This window comes from Amia ocellicauda, chromosome 7 (genome assembly GCF_036373705.1).
Source record: "Amia ocellicauda isolate fAmiCal2 chromosome 7, fAmiCal2.hap1, whole genome shotgun sequence".
In the NCBI taxonomy this organism is placed as follows: Eukaryota; Metazoa; Chordata; class Actinopteri; order Amiiformes; family Amiidae; genus Amia; species Amia ocellicauda.
The window spans coordinates 8046315-8067931 of NC_089856.1; the positions used below are offsets into that span (position 1 = coordinate 8046315).

At 43.6% G+C, this 21617-nt stretch overlaps 1 protein-coding gene across 1 annotated transcript in view; it reads right to left on the reverse strand.

Moving 5' to 3' along the window:
- Positions 1-380: 380 nt before the first annotated feature.
- The window catches only part of LOC136752664 (pre-mRNA-processing factor 40 homolog B), a 32358-nt gene continuing 11121 nt past the window's right edge, over positions 381-21617 (reverse strand). The window contains exons 8-25 of the mRNA XM_066708173.1: positions 18366-18393; positions 17218-17409; positions 16709-16820; positions 10868-10932; positions 10437-10601; positions 9996-10104; positions 9465-9615; positions 8212-8345; positions 7888-8002; positions 7139-7230; positions 6381-6497; positions 4488-4625; positions 4284-4379; positions 3361-3447; positions 2570-2672; positions 2355-2416; positions 1776-1943; positions 381-1198 (exon numbers count right to left, since the gene is read on the reverse strand). Of these exons, the coding sequence (XP_066564270.1) occupies positions 1106-1198; positions 1776-1943; positions 2355-2416; positions 2570-2672; positions 3361-3447; positions 4284-4379; positions 4488-4625; positions 6381-6497; positions 7139-7230; positions 7888-8002; positions 8212-8345; positions 9465-9615; positions 9996-10104; positions 10437-10601; positions 10868-10932; positions 16709-16820; positions 17218-17409; positions 18366-18393 (2027 nt within the window). The 3' untranslated portion in view covers positions 381-1105. The remainder of the gene's footprint in view (positions 1199-1775; positions 1944-2354; positions 2417-2569; positions 2673-3360; positions 3448-4283; positions 4380-4487; positions 4626-6380; positions 6498-7138; positions 7231-7887; positions 8003-8211; positions 8346-9464; positions 9616-9995; positions 10105-10436; positions 10602-10867; positions 10933-16708; positions 16821-17217; positions 17410-18365; positions 18394-21617) is intronic.

Below are 21617 nucleotides of genomic sequence, written 5' to 3' on the forward strand. Positions count from 1 at the left end.
GAATTTCAACCCTGGTCCTGGAATGCCAATTACTTTATTAGAAATGTTTTTTGGTTAGTCTGTTGTGAAAACAGGGGAGATAGTGGAAGTCATGATTTAAGCAGTGGTGTAGTCCCTCAGTAGGCCATGTTGATTTAACAATCAGATCTGATATTTGGAAGGTATTAAAGTGCAATTTCAAATTTGTAATAAATACATGCGTACATTTAAAAAAATTAAATAAACTGGAACTCAATACTGCCATCACTTGTTAGCCACAATTACACAAATCAATCATTGTACCATATGCTGATATTGCAGGGGAGAAAGAGTTACAGGACTTTAATTTAATTTCTGATTATTGTATTTTTTTTTTGTCTTGTATGTGGGTTTGTACTAAGGTCAGCTGAGCTCACCACAGCACTCCACAGCCTGGAGCCAGCAAAGCCTTTGCACATTTCTTGGGTTGGCTTCCATCACTTGTACTAAAAAGGCAGTTCTGGGGAACCCTGGTTCTGGAAGGCTACCATGACTGTCTTGTTTAGTTCTACCCCAAATGTGAACCAATGAGAACAGCTATAAAACGGCCATGGAAGAATGCGTGTTCATTATATTATTGAAGTATATATTTTTTTATTACACAGATCTATCCATTTGTTTCACAATGCTTTGTTTGGTTTACCTGGAGATCCTTTCAGGCCCTCTTTTGGGTTATTCAGTTGTGACTGCATAAAAAGAATGAAATCTGCTTGAAAATGAATAACCTGAATGTAAAACTTGATGCAAAGTGATACTCAAATGCCCTTGCCTCCCAAATGCCCCCACACCAATCTCAGGGCTTTGGCACAATGCTGCCACCCTGGCAATCGGAGCCAAAAAGTGTGTCCTGACGTCTCTCACTAACGTGTGACGCAGGGCCGGAGCAGCACTTCCAGTGATCACGAAAGCCAAGTCTGCTAGGTGTACAGCTGGGAATTAGAGGTCATGGAGGATGATCTGGAAGACTACGCTGTACTACACCACTCCCTCGGGTCTGCAACCACATGTTTTCACTCTGAGCTCTGCTGTGGGTTGTTCTTCCCTGGCAGGTGCTGACGGACATCTAAAGACCCCGTTTAGAGGGGAGTCACTGGTCATCATCTAGTTGCTGCAAAAGAGTCCTCCTCCTCTTCTCCAGCTCTCCTTCGCTCAGTTCACTCTCTGAGGTGTCCCAGCCTGTCTGGAGAGAGAGAGACTGCCTGAGACCAGAAAGTATTCATGACAATCATTTGACATAAGGCGATTCAGACATGTATCCAGTTTAAAGTGCATTGTTAATTAAACTAGACTTATTTATCAATCCTATAGTTTTTTCAGTTTGCTGAACACATCATATATTTCAGCTTCATATGAGTTCATCACCTGACTCACCTTGATTATTGACTCCCCATCTATTACAAGGACATAGACCCAACGATTTATTAAGTAACATAATATTGGCTGTCTGATTGTAAAATATCCTCTAATAAAGGATGATTTCCAATTGAAAAACAGTCATATAAAGCTTACCTACAGACTGAATAAAATGCAATAACTAAAGATCTCAATCAATAGGTGTATTTTAAATGTGGCAAACACCATTAGGTATACAATATGAAAATGGTGATTTAAAGTAAAACACAGTTCTATGTGATACTTTCTCGCATCCTGTTTTTTTCTTTTGGAAAACTATGTATTAACTGAACACAACAGTAAAGATTCCTGCATGTAGCCCATAGCTTTAGTCTTTTCACTTTGTGGTCAGCATGCTGTCTTACCTTCTCCTTCTTGCCTGTGTATTTGGGAGATTTACGCCGCCCGTCCGCTCGCCCGCTCTCTCGCTCCCGCTCCTTCTCCTCGTCTCTCTCGCCCTCTCGCCCCTTGTCCTTCTCTCGCTCCTTCCTGCTCTTCTCTTTCTCTGGCTCTCCCTCGCTCTCAGGTGTGTTCTGTGAAGAAGTGAAGGTTCCTCACTTACGGCGAATATAATCATTTATAGATAAATGAGCAATTAAAGGATCACAGTTTTGTTTTTCAATACAAGAGATTAAAACATATTTATATACCCTCCAGTTTAATAAAAAATCCAATAAAACCTGCAAGTTTGAACTGAACTGTTAAAACAAATGTAGTCATGGTGTTTCTTCACATTTTGTTGATGAGAAACCGAAAGCAATCTGGATTATTTTAATTTACACTATAAATCAAATCATTTTATTTTGTTTTCCTCCAAGGCCTTAAGAAAAGCTTTTTGTTCATTTCAACGTTGGCAAGAGCTTGCATGTTGTAGTTCCTGTTTATTGGCCATTGACTTTAAATTTGTCTTAAAACGTGAAAGCCAAGAGGTGGAGAAAACTCACAGATTTCCGCCGTCTCTTCTTACTCTTTTTCTTCTGCTTTTTGGATTTTTTAGAACTGTGATCTGTTGGGAAAGGAACAGCAAAACGGAAGCTGGCTGTAAAAAGCTGTACTGGCCGATCACTTGACCTACGGCTATCAGACTTTCATGATACTCTCTGCTATACAGGGCATATAGATGCACACACAGGTATGGAAAAAGGATGTAGAAGAGTACCTGACTCCGGTGAGGAGGACCTGTCTGTCTGGGACTCCGAGTGAGTCCGCTTCTTCTTCTTCTGGGAGCGGTGGTGATGGTCCTCATCCTCCGAATCTGAGCCCTGGACACACATGCACAGAGAGATGGACAGACGGACACAGATCGGTACTGAAATGGACGCTCAAGTCTGCGTGTCATTTGTTTTATTTGGAATCACCCTTTTTTGTTTTCTTTGACAATGGCTAATGAACTCACCCATGCCACTCCTGCCCTCAACATAGGAGGGACATAGACACACACGCAAGTCATGCGCTGCCGAGCCATGTGCTTCCCCATGTGTGAGTCCCCAGTGCCAACAGCAGGGTTAGGGCATCGTGGTGAGGACTAATGCAGCTGTCACCGAGAACCACCAGGTGCCCAGAGAGACACAGGAGTAGCCGGAGCGTGACAGGCTGAGGCAAACCTGGGCAACTCAATCCCACCTACTGCCGGCAGTGCTTGGACAATTTGGGGGCCGCCCTGTAGAGAATCCTGGTCGGCACTGAAAAAATCCTAGATTGAAACCAACGCTGTTTGGATCACAGGTAAAGCAGACTACATTTTGATGTCTATTTCTACTGTCACTACTTACCTTCAAAGATTGTACTGTGTACTGTGTGCACTTAATCCATGTCTATCTCTCAGTGAAATCAGAGGCTTTGTGTGACCCAGCAACAGAGCTACTACATCTACTCAGTGTTAAACAGACATAGTAAGAGATGCTTCTCTCCTCCCCCACCCCTCTGAGCTCACCCAGTTCAGACTCTTACTGATTGGGAGTGGGACCTCTTGCGATGGTGCTTCTTGGACTTCTTAGAGTGTTTCTTGCTCTTGGAGTGGTAGTGCTGGCACTCATTCTACAGTAAAATAGAAAAGCATAACATAAGACTATATGACTATGAATAAATGTATTCATATTAAAAAATAAAGCTGCAACAATCTTGTGGATTAGAAATTTAGAAAAATTACGGGCTCTTTGGTTTTCCTGTGTAGGTTTGAATCCTGCCAAAGACCATCCGATGCTGTACGACCAACAATAGTGGTAGGATAGTCTCTCTATCCAAGCAGAAATGATCAGCCCTGGGTTTAATAAGTCAATCTTGAATCAATCTATAGCCTTGGAACAAATGACTGATTTTTGATCTACGAAGCATAGCAATGTGGTATATTAAGACCAGAAATTGATCCTGGTCTGAGAAGGTGTTCAAAATTATCTCTGCAATCACTTACTTACTTGATTGAATAGCCTAATATAACCCAAACTGTGGTGTCTGCTAGAACTGTAAATGCACTTTGTGTGCTGTGTTTAATTCAATTTAATTCAGAATCCTCCTTACAAACTCTACAAACTCCCTACTAACAAAAAAAAGCATTTAATAAAATGTTATCTGGAGGTTATTTGGAAATTACAATACCAGTTTAATAAAAATAAATCATGTACCAATATGAATACATTTTTGTTTTAAGAAGTAAAACCACCAGCAGTCCTAACCATAGTTAACCCCTTCAGTTCTGATCTACATAATTGCCATAATTTCACTGATATGAAATCAATATAAAGTCTGAAACACCTGTGTCTCACTGTATTCTCAAATGTGAATACCTAAACTGATTATAGATCATAATGCTTTTCCAGTGATTAAAGAATAGATTTCCCCATTCCTGCCCTGGCCGTGCCCAGCCCATTAGGTACCTCCAGCACAGCGATGAACTCCTTGAAGAGCCGGATGCGCTCGGACTCCAGAGTTATCTGGGCGAAGGCCGAGTCGGTTAGGAAACGCTCTCGAACCTGAACACACAGAACCCAAGAAGAGAGATTAAAGTGTGTTTCGTACTAATCACTTGTGTTGTTCTTGCATAGACTTTTTTTTTTCTCTCACGTCACGGCAACACTTACGTCCTCCCAGTTGGCCTGTGGCTCCAGGGCCGGGGTGGCTTGCTTCAGCATGCTCCTGAAAGCAGCCTCCTTTCTCCGCAGCTTCCGAGCCTCTTCCTTCTCTCTCTCCTTCTCCCGGGCCTCTGCCTTCTCCAGCAACTGCAGTGTGACAGAGGGAGTGGGTGTCAGTGAAGTGTGTGTGTATCAGTATGTGTAAGTTAGCATATATCAGCTTAACATGAGCACGTGTCTTTGGGTGCCAGTGTACAGTGAGGGGAAAAAAGTATTTGATCCCCTGCTGATTTTGTACTGACAAATAAATGATCAGTCTATAATTTTAATGGTAGGTGTATTTTAACAGAGAGAGACAGAATAACAACACAAAAATCAAGAAAAACGCATTTCAAAAAAGTTATAAATTGATTTGCATGTTAATGAGGGAAATAAGTATTTGACCCCTTCGACTTAGTACTTGGTGGCAAAACCCTTGTTGGCAGTCACAGAGGTCAGACATTACTTGTAGTTGGCCACCAGGTTTGCACACATCTCTGGAGGGATTGTGTCCCACTCCTCTTTGCAGATCCTCTCCAAGTCATTAAGGTTTCGAGGCTGACGTTTGGCAACTCGAACCTTCAGCTCCCTCCACAGATTTTCTATGGGATTAAGGTCTGGAGACTGGCTAGGCCACTCCAGGACCTTAATGTGCTTCTTCTTGAGCCACTCCTTTGTTGCCTTGGCTGTGTGTTTTGGGTCAGTGTCATGCTGGAATACCCATCCACGACCCATTTTCAATGCCCTGGCTGAGGGAAGGAGGTTCTCACCCAAGATTTGACGGTACATGGCCCTGTCCATCGTCCCTTTGATGTGGTGCAGTTGTCCTGTCCCCTTAGCAGAAAAACCCCCCCAAAGCATAATGTTTCCACCTCCATGTTTGACGGTGGGGATGGTGTTCTTAGGGTCATTCCTCCTCCTACGAAGAGCTTGATTTTGGTCTCATCTGACCACAACACTTTCACCCAGTTCTCCTCTGAATCATTCAGATGTTCATTGGCAAACTTCAGAAGGGCCTGTACATGTGCTTTCTTGAGCAGGGGGACCCTGTCAGTGGGCAAACGTACAAAATCAACAGGGGATCAAATGCTTTTCTCCCTCACTGTATGTAAGGAACTGCACGTAACACAAGTGCAAGCTAAATGTAGAGGCAAACGGAGGTAATGACGAGGGGATTTAAATTTGGAATTCAAAAGTGAAATTAATCTAGGCCAGCTGAAGCCTGAAAATAGAAAATAATTATTCTTGCAAAGTTGAGCGCTGTAGGGGTGTCATCGAACTACCTCCCCAGTTGAAGCTGAGGTCCAGACGCCCAAAATCCCGTTCCTGGATGGCCACGGTGCCTTGTGTTTTCTATTCCATCTGGAGCTCTCAATTAAGCAGTGGCATAATTTTCATATGTGAAGTCGGGGGGGACATTCATTGTGAGTCAGATTTTGAGTTGTGTGTGAGGGGGGTGGTGCCAAGTTGTTGAGCAAGGAGCAGGTTGATTGCTGCCGAGTTGGACAAATTGACACTCTCAATATTGGGGGGACAAGCCTCCCCATCCACCCCTAAACCTACGCAATTAAAGGTAGGTGATATGGCTCTTTTTCTTTTGTGGTATTCTATATACACTCAGTAATATAGAACATTCAATATGCACTCAGTGGCCACTTTAGTAAGTGCATTATTAGCAGGTGGGCAAGCTCATTTTGCTAATCAGACTCTGCTCTATTTGGGGATTGATGCTCTATTTGTTACTCTGATCTCGCAAAACATGCTTAGACTGGACCTGAACATCCCAGCAAGCTCTTAGGAAGTGGCAGTGTCAAAGTGAGTTCAGGCAGGACAATGAGGGTTGAGGATGGCTCTGGCACCCACACTGTTGAAGGTCAGTTTGATGTTGCCCGCGTCCAGGGTGGCTGCCCGCTTATCGAAACTGATAATGTGAGCAAAATCCTCAAAGGTGGTGCGGACCTCCACTGCAAAACTCCTGTCCTGCAGGGCCAGGTGGAGAGACAGGGAAACGGACAAGTCAAGCTTACCATGGAACACGTAAGCTTATTTTCCAATGTCTTACAGCAGTATTTATCAAACCTATCAGGTTACCCCATCCCCTACTAACCCTGTTATTTTATCCCAAACTAACAATTTTTTAGAAATTGTACAATCTGCATTGCTTTACACTGTGTGTATTACACCAACACATTTTAATTTGATGGAAGATGGTAGACATTCCCCTTAACCAATATAAAAGCTTACTAATATACCATTGAATGAGTAAGAACTCAAGTTTAATCATGGTAGATCATAATAGAAACCATGGCAAAGCAAAGTACTGGTAAAGTACATTGTAAAACTGCCAAATTACTGAGCACATGCTGTGGTAATCTTACATAAAGTTTAAGATTGTATTCAAGCCTTCATAAAAAAAGATATGCAGATTATTGCAACAACATTATTACTATTATTATATTTCTTAGCAGTCACCCTTATCCAGAGTGATATGAAATTGTTATAATATATCATTATTTTTATGTACAATTGCTCCAGTAAAAAAACAGCTGTATAAATGGGTAATCTAGGTACAGTACCTTAAAGTGTATCAGCAAAACAAATGAGAAAAAATATGTTTTTACCTTCAAGATGTCTTTAATAATTTTCTTCTCATCATGAAAACGGGCTTTGAGGTCCTCAACATAGAATTTGAAAAGATCTAGAGGGGTTGACCCTGGAGGAAATCAAAAATAGACCACATAGAAACAGAAGAACCTGGTCAGGACCAGCAATTAAGACAGTTAAATATGGACAGAGAAAGTTTAAATGGTTAAGAGTAAAAAAATAACAACAAATGTTATTGGTGGATGTACTTTACTAGCCTTATTATTGTAACTATTCAAGCACTGCCTGTAACTGTTTGAAAAATATCTGAGACCTTCCCTTTTTCCCTGAAGGTAATGACAACACAAAGAAAGCCAAGTGTATCCAGGAGGACATAGCAGACCGTTAGGTAGCTCGTGGATGTCAGAAGTGAAAATAAGAGGCTGATCAAAGTGTTATCTGCATATAAATAGTATGAGAAGCCAAAGATTGTGATGAGGGGGCCAAAGAGAGCAGGTGTGGATAGAGAATTGAATAAAGCCCGGGACATCCATGAGGTACACCTGTCAATAAAGGGTTAAGGGTAGAGGAAGTGGAACGCCATGTCACTTGATAGATGCTGGGTGACAGATAGGAGGAGAACCATGCAAGAGACTCTGAGGTCAACTGCAAAATGTAAATTCTTCTTGTGATTCTGATTGATATTGTCAGTAGAATCCTACAGGCACATGTATGTAATCCTTCTCTTTCACAGTAGTTCTCCAAGATTCATGTGATTTATGCCTACCTGGCTGTCCCAGCATATTGGCAAAGCGTGAATCAGAGCTCACGGAGGGATAGAGCTCCATCCAGGTAGACATGGAGTGCAGTTGGCCAGTGTCATGTAGCTCATCCAGGAAAGCCTAAAAGAGAGAGGGGTATAGTCAATCAGCTCCTTAGGACCATAATACAAGTTCAGTTAGAATTTACAGCAGATTTGTTCATATCTGATACTGGGTGGGTAGAGTATTTTGGAATTTTCAGTCATTATATAAAAATACACTGATTTTAGTTGATGATAAAGCTTGTGAAACCACTAATTCTCTGCAGTACGTCTGGGAGTAGGAATGACCTGGAAAGCCTCCCTGTTCTTGCGCTGCTGGCGTCTGTCTCTCAGCCGGCTCTTTTCCTTGTCTTCCTCCTCCTCCTTCTCCAGGGCCCGGATGTGCTCCTCGAAGCAGATCAGAGCGTCCTCTTTGTCCATGTCTGCAACCACAGCAAAACAGCCCAGCTGACATTGGATTGTACTGTAGTTGTTAGAAACACATCAGCAAAGCACTGTCAAACTCAAATGCTAAGGCTTAAGAAATGTATTTTCACTCTTCTAGCTGGAACAGACCCAGCCCTGCAGGGTTCGACCAGGAAAAGCCTGGAAGATGCATGTTACACTCTGGAGTCATAGTGGTGACATTAGCAGATTAATAATTACTGATTATAAATTAGAATGGTATGAAAAAGATATATACATATTCTTATTGGTGATTGCAAATTTAAGCTATTTTTCTAATATTCTTAAAGACCTGGATTAAGACCAGTTAAATCAATATCTGATTCAATAAAATAACCATATTACGTTAACAGAAATGTCATAAAATAGCCAAGTCCCTTGCACACTTGAGTAGCTCAACTAGTAAAAGCCAGCCACTTTGAGAACAGGTTTAGCTCTATAGCCTGGTTATTCAGGGTTTCAATATGAAGAGATTACTACCCGAGACTGGTATCTTCCAAGAGCAGGCACACAACTAGGACACTATAGGTGTGCTATTCATACACTTGTCAGCTCATGCAGGAGATGCCACCTGAGGTCCATAAGAGAGGCCGCCCTGCTACCTGATTGCAAAGTATCTAAGGGGAAACACAAGAAGGACGTCTAGGACAGCTTTAGAGCTGCGTTCGAGAGTGAGAAGGAGAAGTAACTGGTGATTACTGACTACCTGGCTACTGACCTTTTCAGTTTTTTGAGAACTTCCCAACTTGACACAGACCTGGGCTGGACAACGATAACAATTCTGTCTTACGCCCTAAACATTGTAATCAGGAAACCAAGTACTGGCTGGAATTTAGCTAGGGATCCATAGACTCTGTTAGCTAGCACCCAAACCTGGGCTTTTTTTTTTTTTTTTTTTTTTTTACCTTTTTTAGTAACTAACACTACACGTAGGTGATTTCAAATGTCAGCATGGTGGAATTCTTCAATCCTCAAGCTGCACTTGTACACTAGACACAACATGTTCATGATGGTCTTTAAGGCCTTCTCTTATTTTTAAACTGTAAAGAAAATATAAAGTGATCTGCATTTTCAGTGAGGAGTGAGATCTTGGTTACTCTGCAGATCCTGGTCTTCAAAGAAGGTGGGGTTGTCCAGAAGGTGCTGCTGGGCCTCAGACCAGCTGGTCTGGTAGGTGACACTGGCCATGTTGTCGAGGATGTTTTTCAGCTCTTGGATGTTCCTCTTACGCAGCTGTTTGGCCTCCTCCTAGGAATAAAAAAACTGAATAAATTAACAAAGTTACACGCAGTTGTCAACTAACATATTCACCCCTTTCTTTTGTAATGTGATTGTGATTTATCAAGTTTAATCAATCATTTTCATTAGACTGTAGTTATTTACCAATTCATTAATTAAACACTGAATGGAGAAGCATCGGGCAGTTTATACACCCCATGGATTAACACTAATAAATTTCTCTAAGGGATACATTTTTTTTTTTTGAGGCCCACTAACTTCTAAGCAGCTTGTATATAGTCCTTACATGAATAGAAGTGAAAGATCGGGTGTTAAGATAAGCAACTAGGATATTCTTGATTGTCTCTTAATAGTGGTGCTTGAATTGTGACTTAAACACAGCAGGTCACCTTCTCCTTCCTCGCGAGGAAGAACAGAACATCATCATAGATTTCTTTGCGATCTCTCTCTGGGACGATAGACCACACCTCCAGTTCCCCAAACATCTGCTCAGCTTTTCTGTAAAACCGTAATTTTCTTCAGCACCTCACATTACTGGAAAGCAAAATCTCATCCAAGCAGGCAATGTCAATGGGTGACATGTTAAAATGCAAACGTATACAATTGTATTTTGTGTGTACCACTAATGTGAAATCAAAAGTTCATGCACCCACTGAGGTTTCAATCCTTGGCTTGATTGTTTGTTTTTCTTATTTAGTACAAGACAGTGTTACACTATGTTAAAACATCACTGAGATGTTGCTTTTTGATCTACAATCTAAAACTGTTTTTCTAGCTCCCTCCCTTTTCCTCCTGCCCTCTCTCTCTCTCTCTCTCTCTCTCTCTCTCACCTGTAGCGTGTTGTTGAGCTCATCTTACTGTGCTGCTCCAGGAATCTCTGCAGGGTCTCCTTGGCCTCTTTGGCCCTCAGCCTCGCCTCCTCCTTTTCCTCCTTCTCCCTCTGAGCCTTGTAAGCGTTAAAGGCCTGCTTCTTCTCACTCAGCTTGGGCAGGGCACTGCCAGGGTCCAGACAGGTAAACACAAACAGACATGGGTCATTCAGTATCATCTGCCTCTTTAAACGAGAAGACATAATTGTTTAAGTCTATTATGCCAAATTTAAAATATATTTCTCTCTGGAAAAAAATGTAACACAATGAAAATAGTTATTTTGTATCTCTACCCCTCTATCCTCTCTCCCAGATCTTCGTTTTCATGTTTAATTAGTTTCTCTTCCCAGCCACAGCTGTACACCTCTAGAGAGAGAGGGTGGAAACTGTACCTGTATCTGGGATCATTGATGATGGTCTTCATAGCTTGTTCCCAGGAAGCATTGGAGAGCACCCCCTGTAAATATCACGTGAAACACAATCAGGTGAGCCCTGCTCCATGTGAAAACTATCCACTACTTTGAACATTACATGCCCACAGAATGCCAACTCTTTCATGCAGCACACAATTTGTACCTCAGAACCTACAGGGAGAGATTGGTGAATTGCCCAACAAATGTCTATCAACCCCACCTCAAGAGTAAAGCTTTTCTGGAATTACAGATCAGCAACTAGATATCAGCTTTAATAAGATTTGGCACACAAGTGTACATGGAGTGGGGATCAAATACACCCCCAGGCTGTATCCAGCCATGTTTCTATCCAGCACTTCATGCATTGAGGAAAATAAATTGAACGTTCCTTCACTGTCTGATATCACTAAATACAGTGGCTCTCAAAAGTATTCACTCCACTTTTCCACATTTTCATTGTGTTACATCAGAATGGATTTAATTAGCTTTTTGCCACTGATCAACACAGAAAATGTCCATGTCAAAGTGAATTGTTCTAAATTAATTACAAATACAAAACAGAAAATAATCACCCCATTTGCTTTGACACACCTGACTGAGCTGTGGTGAAACCAATTGTCTTTAGAAGTCATGTAATTAGTTGAATGAAGTCCACCTGCAATTAAGGTGTCACATGATTTCAGGTTAAATACACCTGTCTCTGGGAGGTCCCACAGTTGGTTAGTACAATACCTAACAAAAACTACATCATGAACATTCAAATCAAATCCGGAATAAGGTTCTTCAAAAGCACCAATCTGTAGGATATAAGAACATTTCCAAGGCATTGAATATCCCCTGGAGCACAGTAAAGTCCATTATTAAGAAATGGAGAGAATATGGCACAAATGTGAATCTGCCTAGATCAGGCTGTCCTCAAAAAATTAATATCTGGGCAAGAAGGGCACTTTTCAGGGAGGCCACCAAAGGCCTACGGCATCTCTAAAGCAGTTGTGGACTTCTACGGCTGAGTTGGGAGACACTGTTCATACTACAACAAAAGCCCAGGTGCTTCACAAAAGTGGCCTTTATGGGAGAGACAAAAACTCACATCAAATCTCAGCTAGAGTTAGCTAGAGTTTGCTAGAGACTCTTAGACCAAGTGGAGGAAGATTCTATGGTCTGATGAGACCAAAATAGAGCTTTTTGGCCTCAACGCTAAACACTACGTTTTAACGCCAAACATCATCCTGCCAGCACCATCCCTACCGTGAAGCATGGTGGTAGCAGCATCATGCTATGGGGATGCTTCTCTGCATCAGGGCCTGGAAACCTTGTATAGAGGGCAAAATTGATGCAGCAAAGTACAGAGAAATCCTGGAAGAAAACCTGATAAAGTCTGCAATAGACCTGGGAGAGGATTCATCTTCAAGCAGAACAATGACCCCAAACATACAGCCAAAGCCACACTGGAGTGGCTTAGAACCAAAAAGTCAATGTCCTGGAGCAGCCCAGTCAAAGCCCGGACCTCAATCCAATTGAGAATATGTGGAAAGAGTTGAAAATTGCTGTTCACCAAAAGTCTCCCCATTGTAATTTATTTAGAAAAATGTTCAGATTTATATTTTTCACTTTGACATTATGGACATTTTATGTGTTGATCAGTGGCAAAAACTCCTGATCCATTCTGATTTTAATGTTGTAACAGTGAAATGTGGAAAAGTCCAAGGGGGGTGAATACTTTTGAGAGCCACTGTTCTCACAATGGTTACTATTAAATATCTTTTTATGGTGACAGGAATACTGGACTAGTGATGTGCATGTAACCCAGGTTACTTTGTGCTTGTGAAATGATCCTAGAGCTTTCATTAAAGTTACTAATTTATTGATAGTCCCTGGAAAAAATAACAGATCTTCCATTTTCTTCTTTCCTTTCAAGTTTGTTGTTGTTGCTGAGCACATAGTGAGCAGATTCTTGTGTCTGCACAAATTTTCTGTGATGAAATTCAATAAAGATAGAACAGACTTTCAATCAATTATGATCCTCTTGCGGCAACTGTTCAACCTGACATTTTTTTTACATTTAAACGCAATGTAATAAACCTAAGTTTGAATTAGTGAAGGTTCTGCATTATGGGTATTAATGTTATTGATGTTCACACAACAATATTGAAAAATCAATTGCATCCAAAAATAAGCTTTGGGTAAACATGTATTCAGTTAATTACATGTTCTAAAAGATGTGGGAGTGAAAAGAAGTAACAGTTTATTCTATGTAGTTTATTCATTGGAGGATAACTTACAATCAGGCCTACATTAACATTAACATTAACACATTACACAAACACAAGCATCAGATGCATTATCACTTATTTTAGCTCAGGCTCATTTCCAACACAAATCCCCAGAAGGTTATTTTATAATCCACATACAACAAAAACTCTTGTCATGTACAAATGTTAAAAAACATTTAATAATTCAAAACAATCTCTAGAATTGTCTAAAAAATGTTTGTGGAGCTAAAAAAAAACATTTCCATATTTCCCATTGCTAGTAAAATCACCAAAGCCAAGCAGCAATTTAAAGGGTTCTGATAATAAATGTATTATGTTTTATGTTTATCTACACCAGTGGTTCCCAAACTGTGGGGGGGGCAAGCGGAAAGAGCTCCCTGGGCCCCCTCTTCGCATCCTATGGTTTCTCCTACCACTTCTATGCTGATGATGCCCAGATCTTCCGGTCTTTTCCCTCTTCCGACCCTCTCGCATCTCTTCCTGTTTGTCTGCTATCTCCGCCTGGATGCACTCACACCACCTCAAGCTCAACCTCTCCAAATCGGATCTCTTGTTTTTCCCCCACTCTTCCTCACCTACTGCTAACCTCTCCATCTCGATCTCCTTGGAATCCACCACACTCTCTCCTTCTTCCGCTAAAAATCTAGGAGTCGCCCTCGATCCTGCGCTCTCCTACACCCAACAGATCACCACGTTGACACGCAACTGTAGATTCTTCCTGAGCAACATACGCCGGATCCGTCCCTTCCTCACCGACTACTCAACTCAGCTGCTAATCCAGTCACTGGTCCTCTCCCGCCTGGACTACTGCAACTCCCTCCTGGCCGGCCTGCCTGCAACAACTGCCCGCCCACTCCAGCTCATCCAGAACTCTGCGGCTCGTCTGGTATTCTCTCTGCCCCGATTCGCACACACTACTCCACTGCTCCGCTCCCTCCACTGGCATTCAGCATTCAGTTCAAGACATTGACCCTCACCTACCGCTGCCTCGACCACATTGCACCAAGCTACCTTCAGTCCCTCGTCTCCCCCTACATCCCCTCCAGACCACTGCGCTCTTCAGGTGCCAGAAGACTAACTCTACCTCCTCTCCACTCTCTTTCCTCCAGAGCCGCTCCTTCTCATCCCTGGCCCCTAAATGGTGGAACGACCTTCCCACCGAAGTCAAAACAGCAGAGTCCTTGACCTCCTTCCGGCGCTTACTCAGGACACACCTTTTCAGACAGTACTTGTAATATTATTCCTTTTAATCCCCATTAGAGAGCACTTCATAGCATTTTATCATGCTTCTTGTGTTATTGTTTTCCTCCTTGCTCCCTTTCCCGTAGCCCTTGACTGTGACCTTACATCTTGACGGCACTTAGCTTTACTTTCCAGGATGTATGACCTCACTTACTCTGTATAATTTGGAAGTTGTAAAATGTATTATATCTTGAATTGCTTTGTTTAATGTAAATTTGAATTTGTAATGTATGATGCCTTGTACTTAACTGTATTCTTGCACTTTGTATTGTACTTAATAAAAAAATAAAAATAATAATAATACATAAGAATAACTTGCAGCTCCAAAATGTCAATGAGACGTGGGAAACGAGCTCGCCAGGACTATGCTACAATATTTTGGAAACGCATAACATAGAAATATATATATAATTAGGGATGAGACCGAATAGTCGAAAATATATATAAAATGGGTAAATCGTACGAAATGGAAAGAGGGCGTTACTGTATCTTCAGGCTCACCTGTCTCATTAATTCGAGTGAGCAGCACTAGATGGAGTAAGAATAGGTCCATGCAGAGAGATTCCAATGTAAATGGATAAATACAATTTAAATGCAAACAAGTATTAAAGTGTATTCATCCTTGTTAAGCATTAGGGCTTTCAAAAAAAAAAAATGTTAATATAAATATGTCCGTGTTTTTGGGGGGGGGCATCACCCAGAAAGTTTGGGAACCGCTGATCTACACTATACAGTGAGGGGAAAAAAGTATTTGATCACCTGCTGATTTTTTACGTTTGCCCGCTGACAAAGACATGATCAGCCTATAATTGTAATGGTAGGTGTATTTTAACAGTGAGAGACAGAATAACAACAAAAAAATCCAGAAAAACACATTTCAAAAAAGTTATAAATTGATTTGCATGTTAATGAGTGAAATAAGTATTTGATCCCCTATCAATCAGCAAGATTTCTGGTTCCCAGCTGTCTTTTATACAGGTAACGAGCTGAGATTAGGAGCACTCTCTTAAAGGGAGTGCTCCTAATCTCAGCTCGTTACCTGTATAAAAGACACCTGTCCACAGAAGCAATCAATCAATCAGATTCCAAACTCTCCACCATGGCCAAGACCAAAGAGCTGTCCAAGGATGTCAGGGACCAGATTGTAGACCTACACAAGGCTGGAATGGGCTACAAGACCATCGCCAAGCAGCTTGGTGAGAAGGTGACAACAGTTGGTGCGATAATGCGCAAATGGAAGAAACACAAAATAACTGTCAGTCTCCCTCGGTCTGGGGCTCCATGCAAGATCTCACCTCGTGGAGTTTCAATGATCATGAGAACGGTGAGGAATCAGCCCAGAACTACACGGGAGGATCTTGTTAATGATCTCAAGGCAGCTGGGACCATAGTCACCAAGAAAACAATTGGTAACACACTACGCCGTGAAGGACTGAAATCCTGCAGCGCCCGCAAGGTTCCCCTGCTCAAGAAAGCACATGTACAGACCCGTCTGAAGTTTGCCACTGAACATCTGAATGATTCAGAGGAGAACTGGGTGAAAGTGTTGTGGTCAGATGAGACCAAAATCGAGCTTTTTGGCATCAACTCAACTCGCCGTGTTTGGAGGAGGAGGAATGACCCCAAGAACACCATCCCCACCGTCAAACATGGAGGTCAAATCTTGGGTGAGAACCTCCTTCCCCTCAGCCAGGGCATTGAAAATGGGTCGTGGATGGGTATTCCAGCATGATAATGACCCAAGCCAAACATCAGCCTCGAAACCTTAATGACTTGGAGAGGATCTGCAAAGAGGAGTGGGACAAAATCCCTCCCGAGATGTGTGCAAACCTGGTGGCCAACTACAAGAAACGTCTGACCTCTGTGATTGCCAACAAGGGTTTTGCCACCAAGTACTAAGTCGAAGGGGTCAAATACTTATTTCACTCATTAACATGCAAATCAATGTATAACTTTTTTGAAATGTGTTTTTCTGGATTTTGTTGTTGTTATTCTGTCTCTCACTGTTAAAATACACCTACCATTAAAATGATAGACTGATCATTTCTTTGTCAGTACAAAATCAGCAGGGGATCAAATACTTTTTTCCCCTCACTGTAGGTGTTTGATGGCCCCATGTGTGTTTTTACTACTTATGTCTGATAGTCATATTCCATCTCATATAACTTGCCAAACCATCACAGACATTAAGCTGTGAGAAACATGTTTAATGTTAACAGCTGCTTCCAAGAACATCAAGAATTTTAACACTAAAAAGTCCTACCTCAAGTCAACTCTGCTTCAGAAACATAAATCCATAGCCTACCTTGTCCTTCAGCAGCTCTTTGAAGGCCTGCTTAGCTTCCTCCTTAGTGCTCCAGCTGTAGGTCTTCTTCTCCGAGCTTCTCCGGCTCTCCTCCTCCATCCAAGTCAGCTCACTACAAGTACAACACACACAGAGGTTACAGCAGCCATGTGGAATAGCACTTAGAGTTGTAGGTCCTTAACTTACCTAGATCACTCTGGTAAAATCCCAAATGTATTAATTGGTAGCCATGGAAGTAGCTTTGCCTAAAAGCATCAGCACATTCATTAAAATATAAATCAATGTTTTCCCTCTAGCTCTAGGACGCTTCCACTTGCTTTGACATGCTTTTACAGTTGCTTCCACCAGTAGTCCACTCGTAGGTGTCTTGTTTCTCATTGGCTCTCTTAAATATTTTGAATAAGCTATTCGCAACCAAACAGGAAAGCTGTCTAATGTTTGTGAGCTTCGTCACATTCTTATATTGTTATGTACGGGTGTAATGATGAAGTCTGAGTCCTAAGTGGTACCTGGCTGGTTCTGGCTGGGCTATTGTCATTTCCTCAGTCGCCTGTTCAGGCAGTTCTGCTGCAGGATTGATGGGGGTCACTTCACCAAGGGGGTCCTGTTCCTCCGAGGGGGTGGAGTCTGGCTCTACTAGGGCATCCACTACATGGACACCCCCCGAACCAATCCCAGCATCCATCAACTCGTGTGTCTTCCTGGGGGGGACATAAGTGTCTGTGTTTTGAGGCCCATACAAAATGAACCACTCTTAACACATCTAAAAATGTATTTAAGCATTTAATGTTGGAACATGCTTCCATGAGAAGAACCACAGCAATATAGTTAAGGAAAAATAGGATTCCTTCTTACAGGTCTTGAAGATGCTGCCATATTTTGTCATGCCACTGACAGTAACAACATGCTGAAGAAGTTTACCTTTAACACCTTTCACATTACCTTTAATACATGCTGAGAAACTTTACCTTTTTACCTTAATACACACAGGTTTATGTGCTTATACATGTCCTTGAATGTATATATGCTTTCAGTATCATACTAATGAGATGTTTGAAATCAACCTTTATTTATTTTATCTATCTGACACAACCCATATTTGCATCTATATGCTTTCATGTTTTTTGTATTTTGTACAATTAGTAATATGGAATGTAACTATTTCGCAGTAAAACATGTGAATGTCAGCAGAGTGGTCTGCTCTTGGTATAGGTACAGTTCTTTTGATCCTGTTAGTGTCATTTTAATTCAAATGTCATTCAATTAGAAATTTGGTATTTTGCTTTTATTACTTAAAGCACATTTTTCTATTTCGCTCATTCTCAAGGTATGGGGTAGATTTTCAGCACTTATTACAAGGATCCTGCAGGTTAAGGATGTGGAAAAATAATGACTTTTAATTACTTTTAATGACCTGCGGGAACCCAGTATTATTCTGATTATGAAAGCCGCAATCAACATGAACCAGTGCTTCTCACCAACCAATGTTTGTTGATAACTTAAGGTTTTCATTATATTAATCTTGGATTTGGAAAGAAACGTAAAAGGTGAGTCACAGCAAGGCTATTTAGAACAAGTGAAGCTGATAGCAGAAGAGACTGGCTCAGCTGTGTACTAACTTGGACTTGCACTCTTAATACTGTATAGCTACACTCACCCAGCTGCTTCCTCTTCTTTTATCATTGCTGAAAAGAGACAGAAACAACTGAAAACATTCAATGTCTCACAAATAATTAAGTTGTTTGCTTCTGGAGGTGAACTTCAGAAAAAAAGTATTCAATTACAGAAACAAATTACTTTGTTCATAAAATAATGTATGATATAATCTGTTACTTCAATACTCCAAATGAGTAACTTAATCAGATTACTTTAATAGTAATTGTGATTTCCATAGTTTCCGTAGACAGATGTTACTTTGCCCACGGCTGTGCATAAAACAGTGAAGACAGCGTTCTTTACTTTCCAACAACAGAGAATATTGTTTTTGCTAGTGATACCTCACATTAAAAAAATGAAAAACAAATTTGCAGTGATCACCTTGATCACAGTGCAGTCCAACAGTCTGTACCTCTATGTAGTGAAAATGGAGTTAATGCACACCTTCATTAATCTGGTGAAGGTCACTGGTGATGAATCATGTGTTCGTCACTTAAGCTTCTTATCAATAAAAATAATATTGCCAAATACTACAAGTAGACACTAAAGATTCTTGTAATTTCCTTACTCGATTCTAGTACCCTTTCCTGTAAATTAAGTAATCCTTAAAATAATCACCTATTTTATAGAAAATATCAGTTATCTTTCAAGTCGGAAGCACTGCCCAAGGGGGAGGGGTTTCTGCGCACTTCCACGGGAACCCGATCGAAACGTCACTCTATCAAAGCTACCATTGGCCCCTTTGCTCGTCACTCAGAACAGGTCCCTTCCCACTTCCTGTTCTATAAAACGTGACGTCAGCGCAGGTTCGTCCTCTTTTTGCCTCTTCGCTTGACTCAGGAATGTAAGCTCTCTGTGTCTGTGTTTGTAATAAACATTCAAACTGCGTATTTCAGCTGGCTGCCTCACTTCATAGTGTTGTTCACCACCGTTTTCGCTACACATCGTCTGTCTTGTGTGTGTTTAGTTATTATTGATAGCTAATCCCGAATCTGTCCCGTCCGCGCACCGGAGGTTCGGCTGCGCTTTCGGTTTCAGTTTCGTTCACAGGAAGATCCTTTTAAAAATAATAGTCGTGGTTATATAGTGCTATATATATTCCGACTGCTTGCTGTGTTGGTTTTTTGTCCACAGGGCTTTTTCCTCCACCGCAGGAGCGCTAGCAGCGGCAGTAAAATCCGTAAGAGATGTGTCGTAAGAGATGTGTCGTAAGAGATGTGTCGTAAGAGATCTCGCCCGCGTGAGGTGCACCTCCGCTGGCTTGCGCCTGCACTACAGCCCGCGGCTGCGGCTGTGGGAGATCTCGCTCTCTCGGTTCGCCGAGAACGAGCACTGCTAGCCCTCCTGGTCCGTGCGTGCGTGCCTCAGTTTTAGATCCCGCTACGGCTGGTGGTCTACTAACCTCAGCCCCCGCGGACCCCGGACTCCGCGTCACCCGGAGTCCCCGGAAACCCCGGCACACACGGTGTGGTTAAGCCTACGGGCCTACGCGGCGCTTGTATCCAGCACCTGGTGCTTGGTATACACAGTGTTCAGTCCGGCAACATCAAGGTTGCGTGTGGTTGGTGTCGCAGCGCCCCCTTGTATATAAACGTTGCCGGGTGGGTGGCGGCAGGCAACGTACAGTGGCGGGCCCGCTAGGCGCTCCACTTGTTGCAGAGGCGTTTCAGTTGTTGTGTGCCCCCGGTGCAAACACTGATCAGCGCCTCTGCTGCACGTTTCACTGTGCACGCGTGTGTGCGCTCGGCGCCCGGCAATGAGCTCCTCTCGCCCCCGCCACTGTGCCGCTTGCGGCCACCGCACCTTGCCCGCCTGGAGTGGGGAAGTCTTATGCCCCATCTGTCTGGGCACCAACAGCGGGCGTGATTTGGCCGCGACTTCCGGGTCTGCTACGGCGCGCACGGAGGTCCACCACCTTACCTGCAACCCACTCCGGCGAGTGACAGGGGGGCCTCGGGGGTGCTGGATCTCCACCTCTCCCCGAGCCCCTCCGTCTCCTCCTCCAGGATGGTAGTGCTGGGGACAGCCGCGCCTCCTGCGCTGGCGTCCACACCTACTCCCGCTGCTGCACCGCCCCTGCACGTCCCCGCGCGTGCACGTGAATGACGAGGAGGAGCGGTGGAGCGATGCCCCCGGGCTCCGTCCCCCTCTTCTGAGTCTTCGCTGGCCTCCTCCCCGCTGCGCCGCCGGCAACGGAGATCAGGCTCAGTGGACAGAGAGCGCAATGATGCTATCCTTGCTCTCAGCAGCAGGATGGACCAAATCTGCGCTCTCCTGACCGCGAAGGCAGCGCAAGCAGTGCAACAGGTGCCGCCCCCCCCACACCATGACACTCCGCCGCTGGCTCACACTGCGCCGGAGGAGACTGAGGGGAGTCTGTCTGCCAGGAGGAGGGCAGCAGACGGGCCACCTGGGAGGAGGACCGCCTGTCTCTGGGTCGCTCCCACCCCTCCTCCTCCGTTGAGCGTCGACGCCCCTCCTGCTCCCACGGGACAGGACAGGGAGTTCTGGGCAGTCATCCAGAACCATGGTTCCGCTCCATCACAGCAGTTCACCTCCCAGGCCTGTCCAACACGGCGGCGGACCTCCTCTCTCGGGGAGGCCCCCCGGTCTCGGAATGGCGCCTCCACCCACTTGTGGTACAACAACTGTGGAGCCGGTTCAGCAGGGCGGACGTGGATCTCTTTGCCTCGGCAGAGTCCACATACTGCCCACTATGGTTCTCCGTCTAAGACTGCTCAGGAACCCTAGGGATCGACGCGCTAGCTCACAAGTGGCCGCGCTGTCTCCTTTACACATTCCCACTGTTCCCCCTTCTCCCGGTGGTCCTGGAGAAGGTCAGGAGAGAACGAGCGACAGTTCTGCTCATAGCCCCGCGGCCTCGCAGATTCTGGTTTGCGGACCTGATCGCCCACCTCCACGGAGAACCTTGGCAGCTCCCAGTGAGAGCGGATTTGTTGTCCCAGGTGCAGGGCACGCTTTGGCACCCCAATCCGGGCCTCCTCCAGCTCTGGGCCTGGCCCCTGAGCAGGAGCGATTGATTGCCTGGGGTCTGTCGGACGCGGTAGTTGCCACTATTCAGTCGGCGAGAGCTCCCTCTACGAGGTCGCAGTATTCCTACCGCTGGCGGACGTTTAGCACCTGGTGCCAAGACGGCGGTCAAGACCCAATTAATTGCCCCATCGGGGTCATATTGCAATTTCTACAAGAACTGTTGGACCAGGGCAAGTCCCCGTCCACGCTCAAAGTGTAT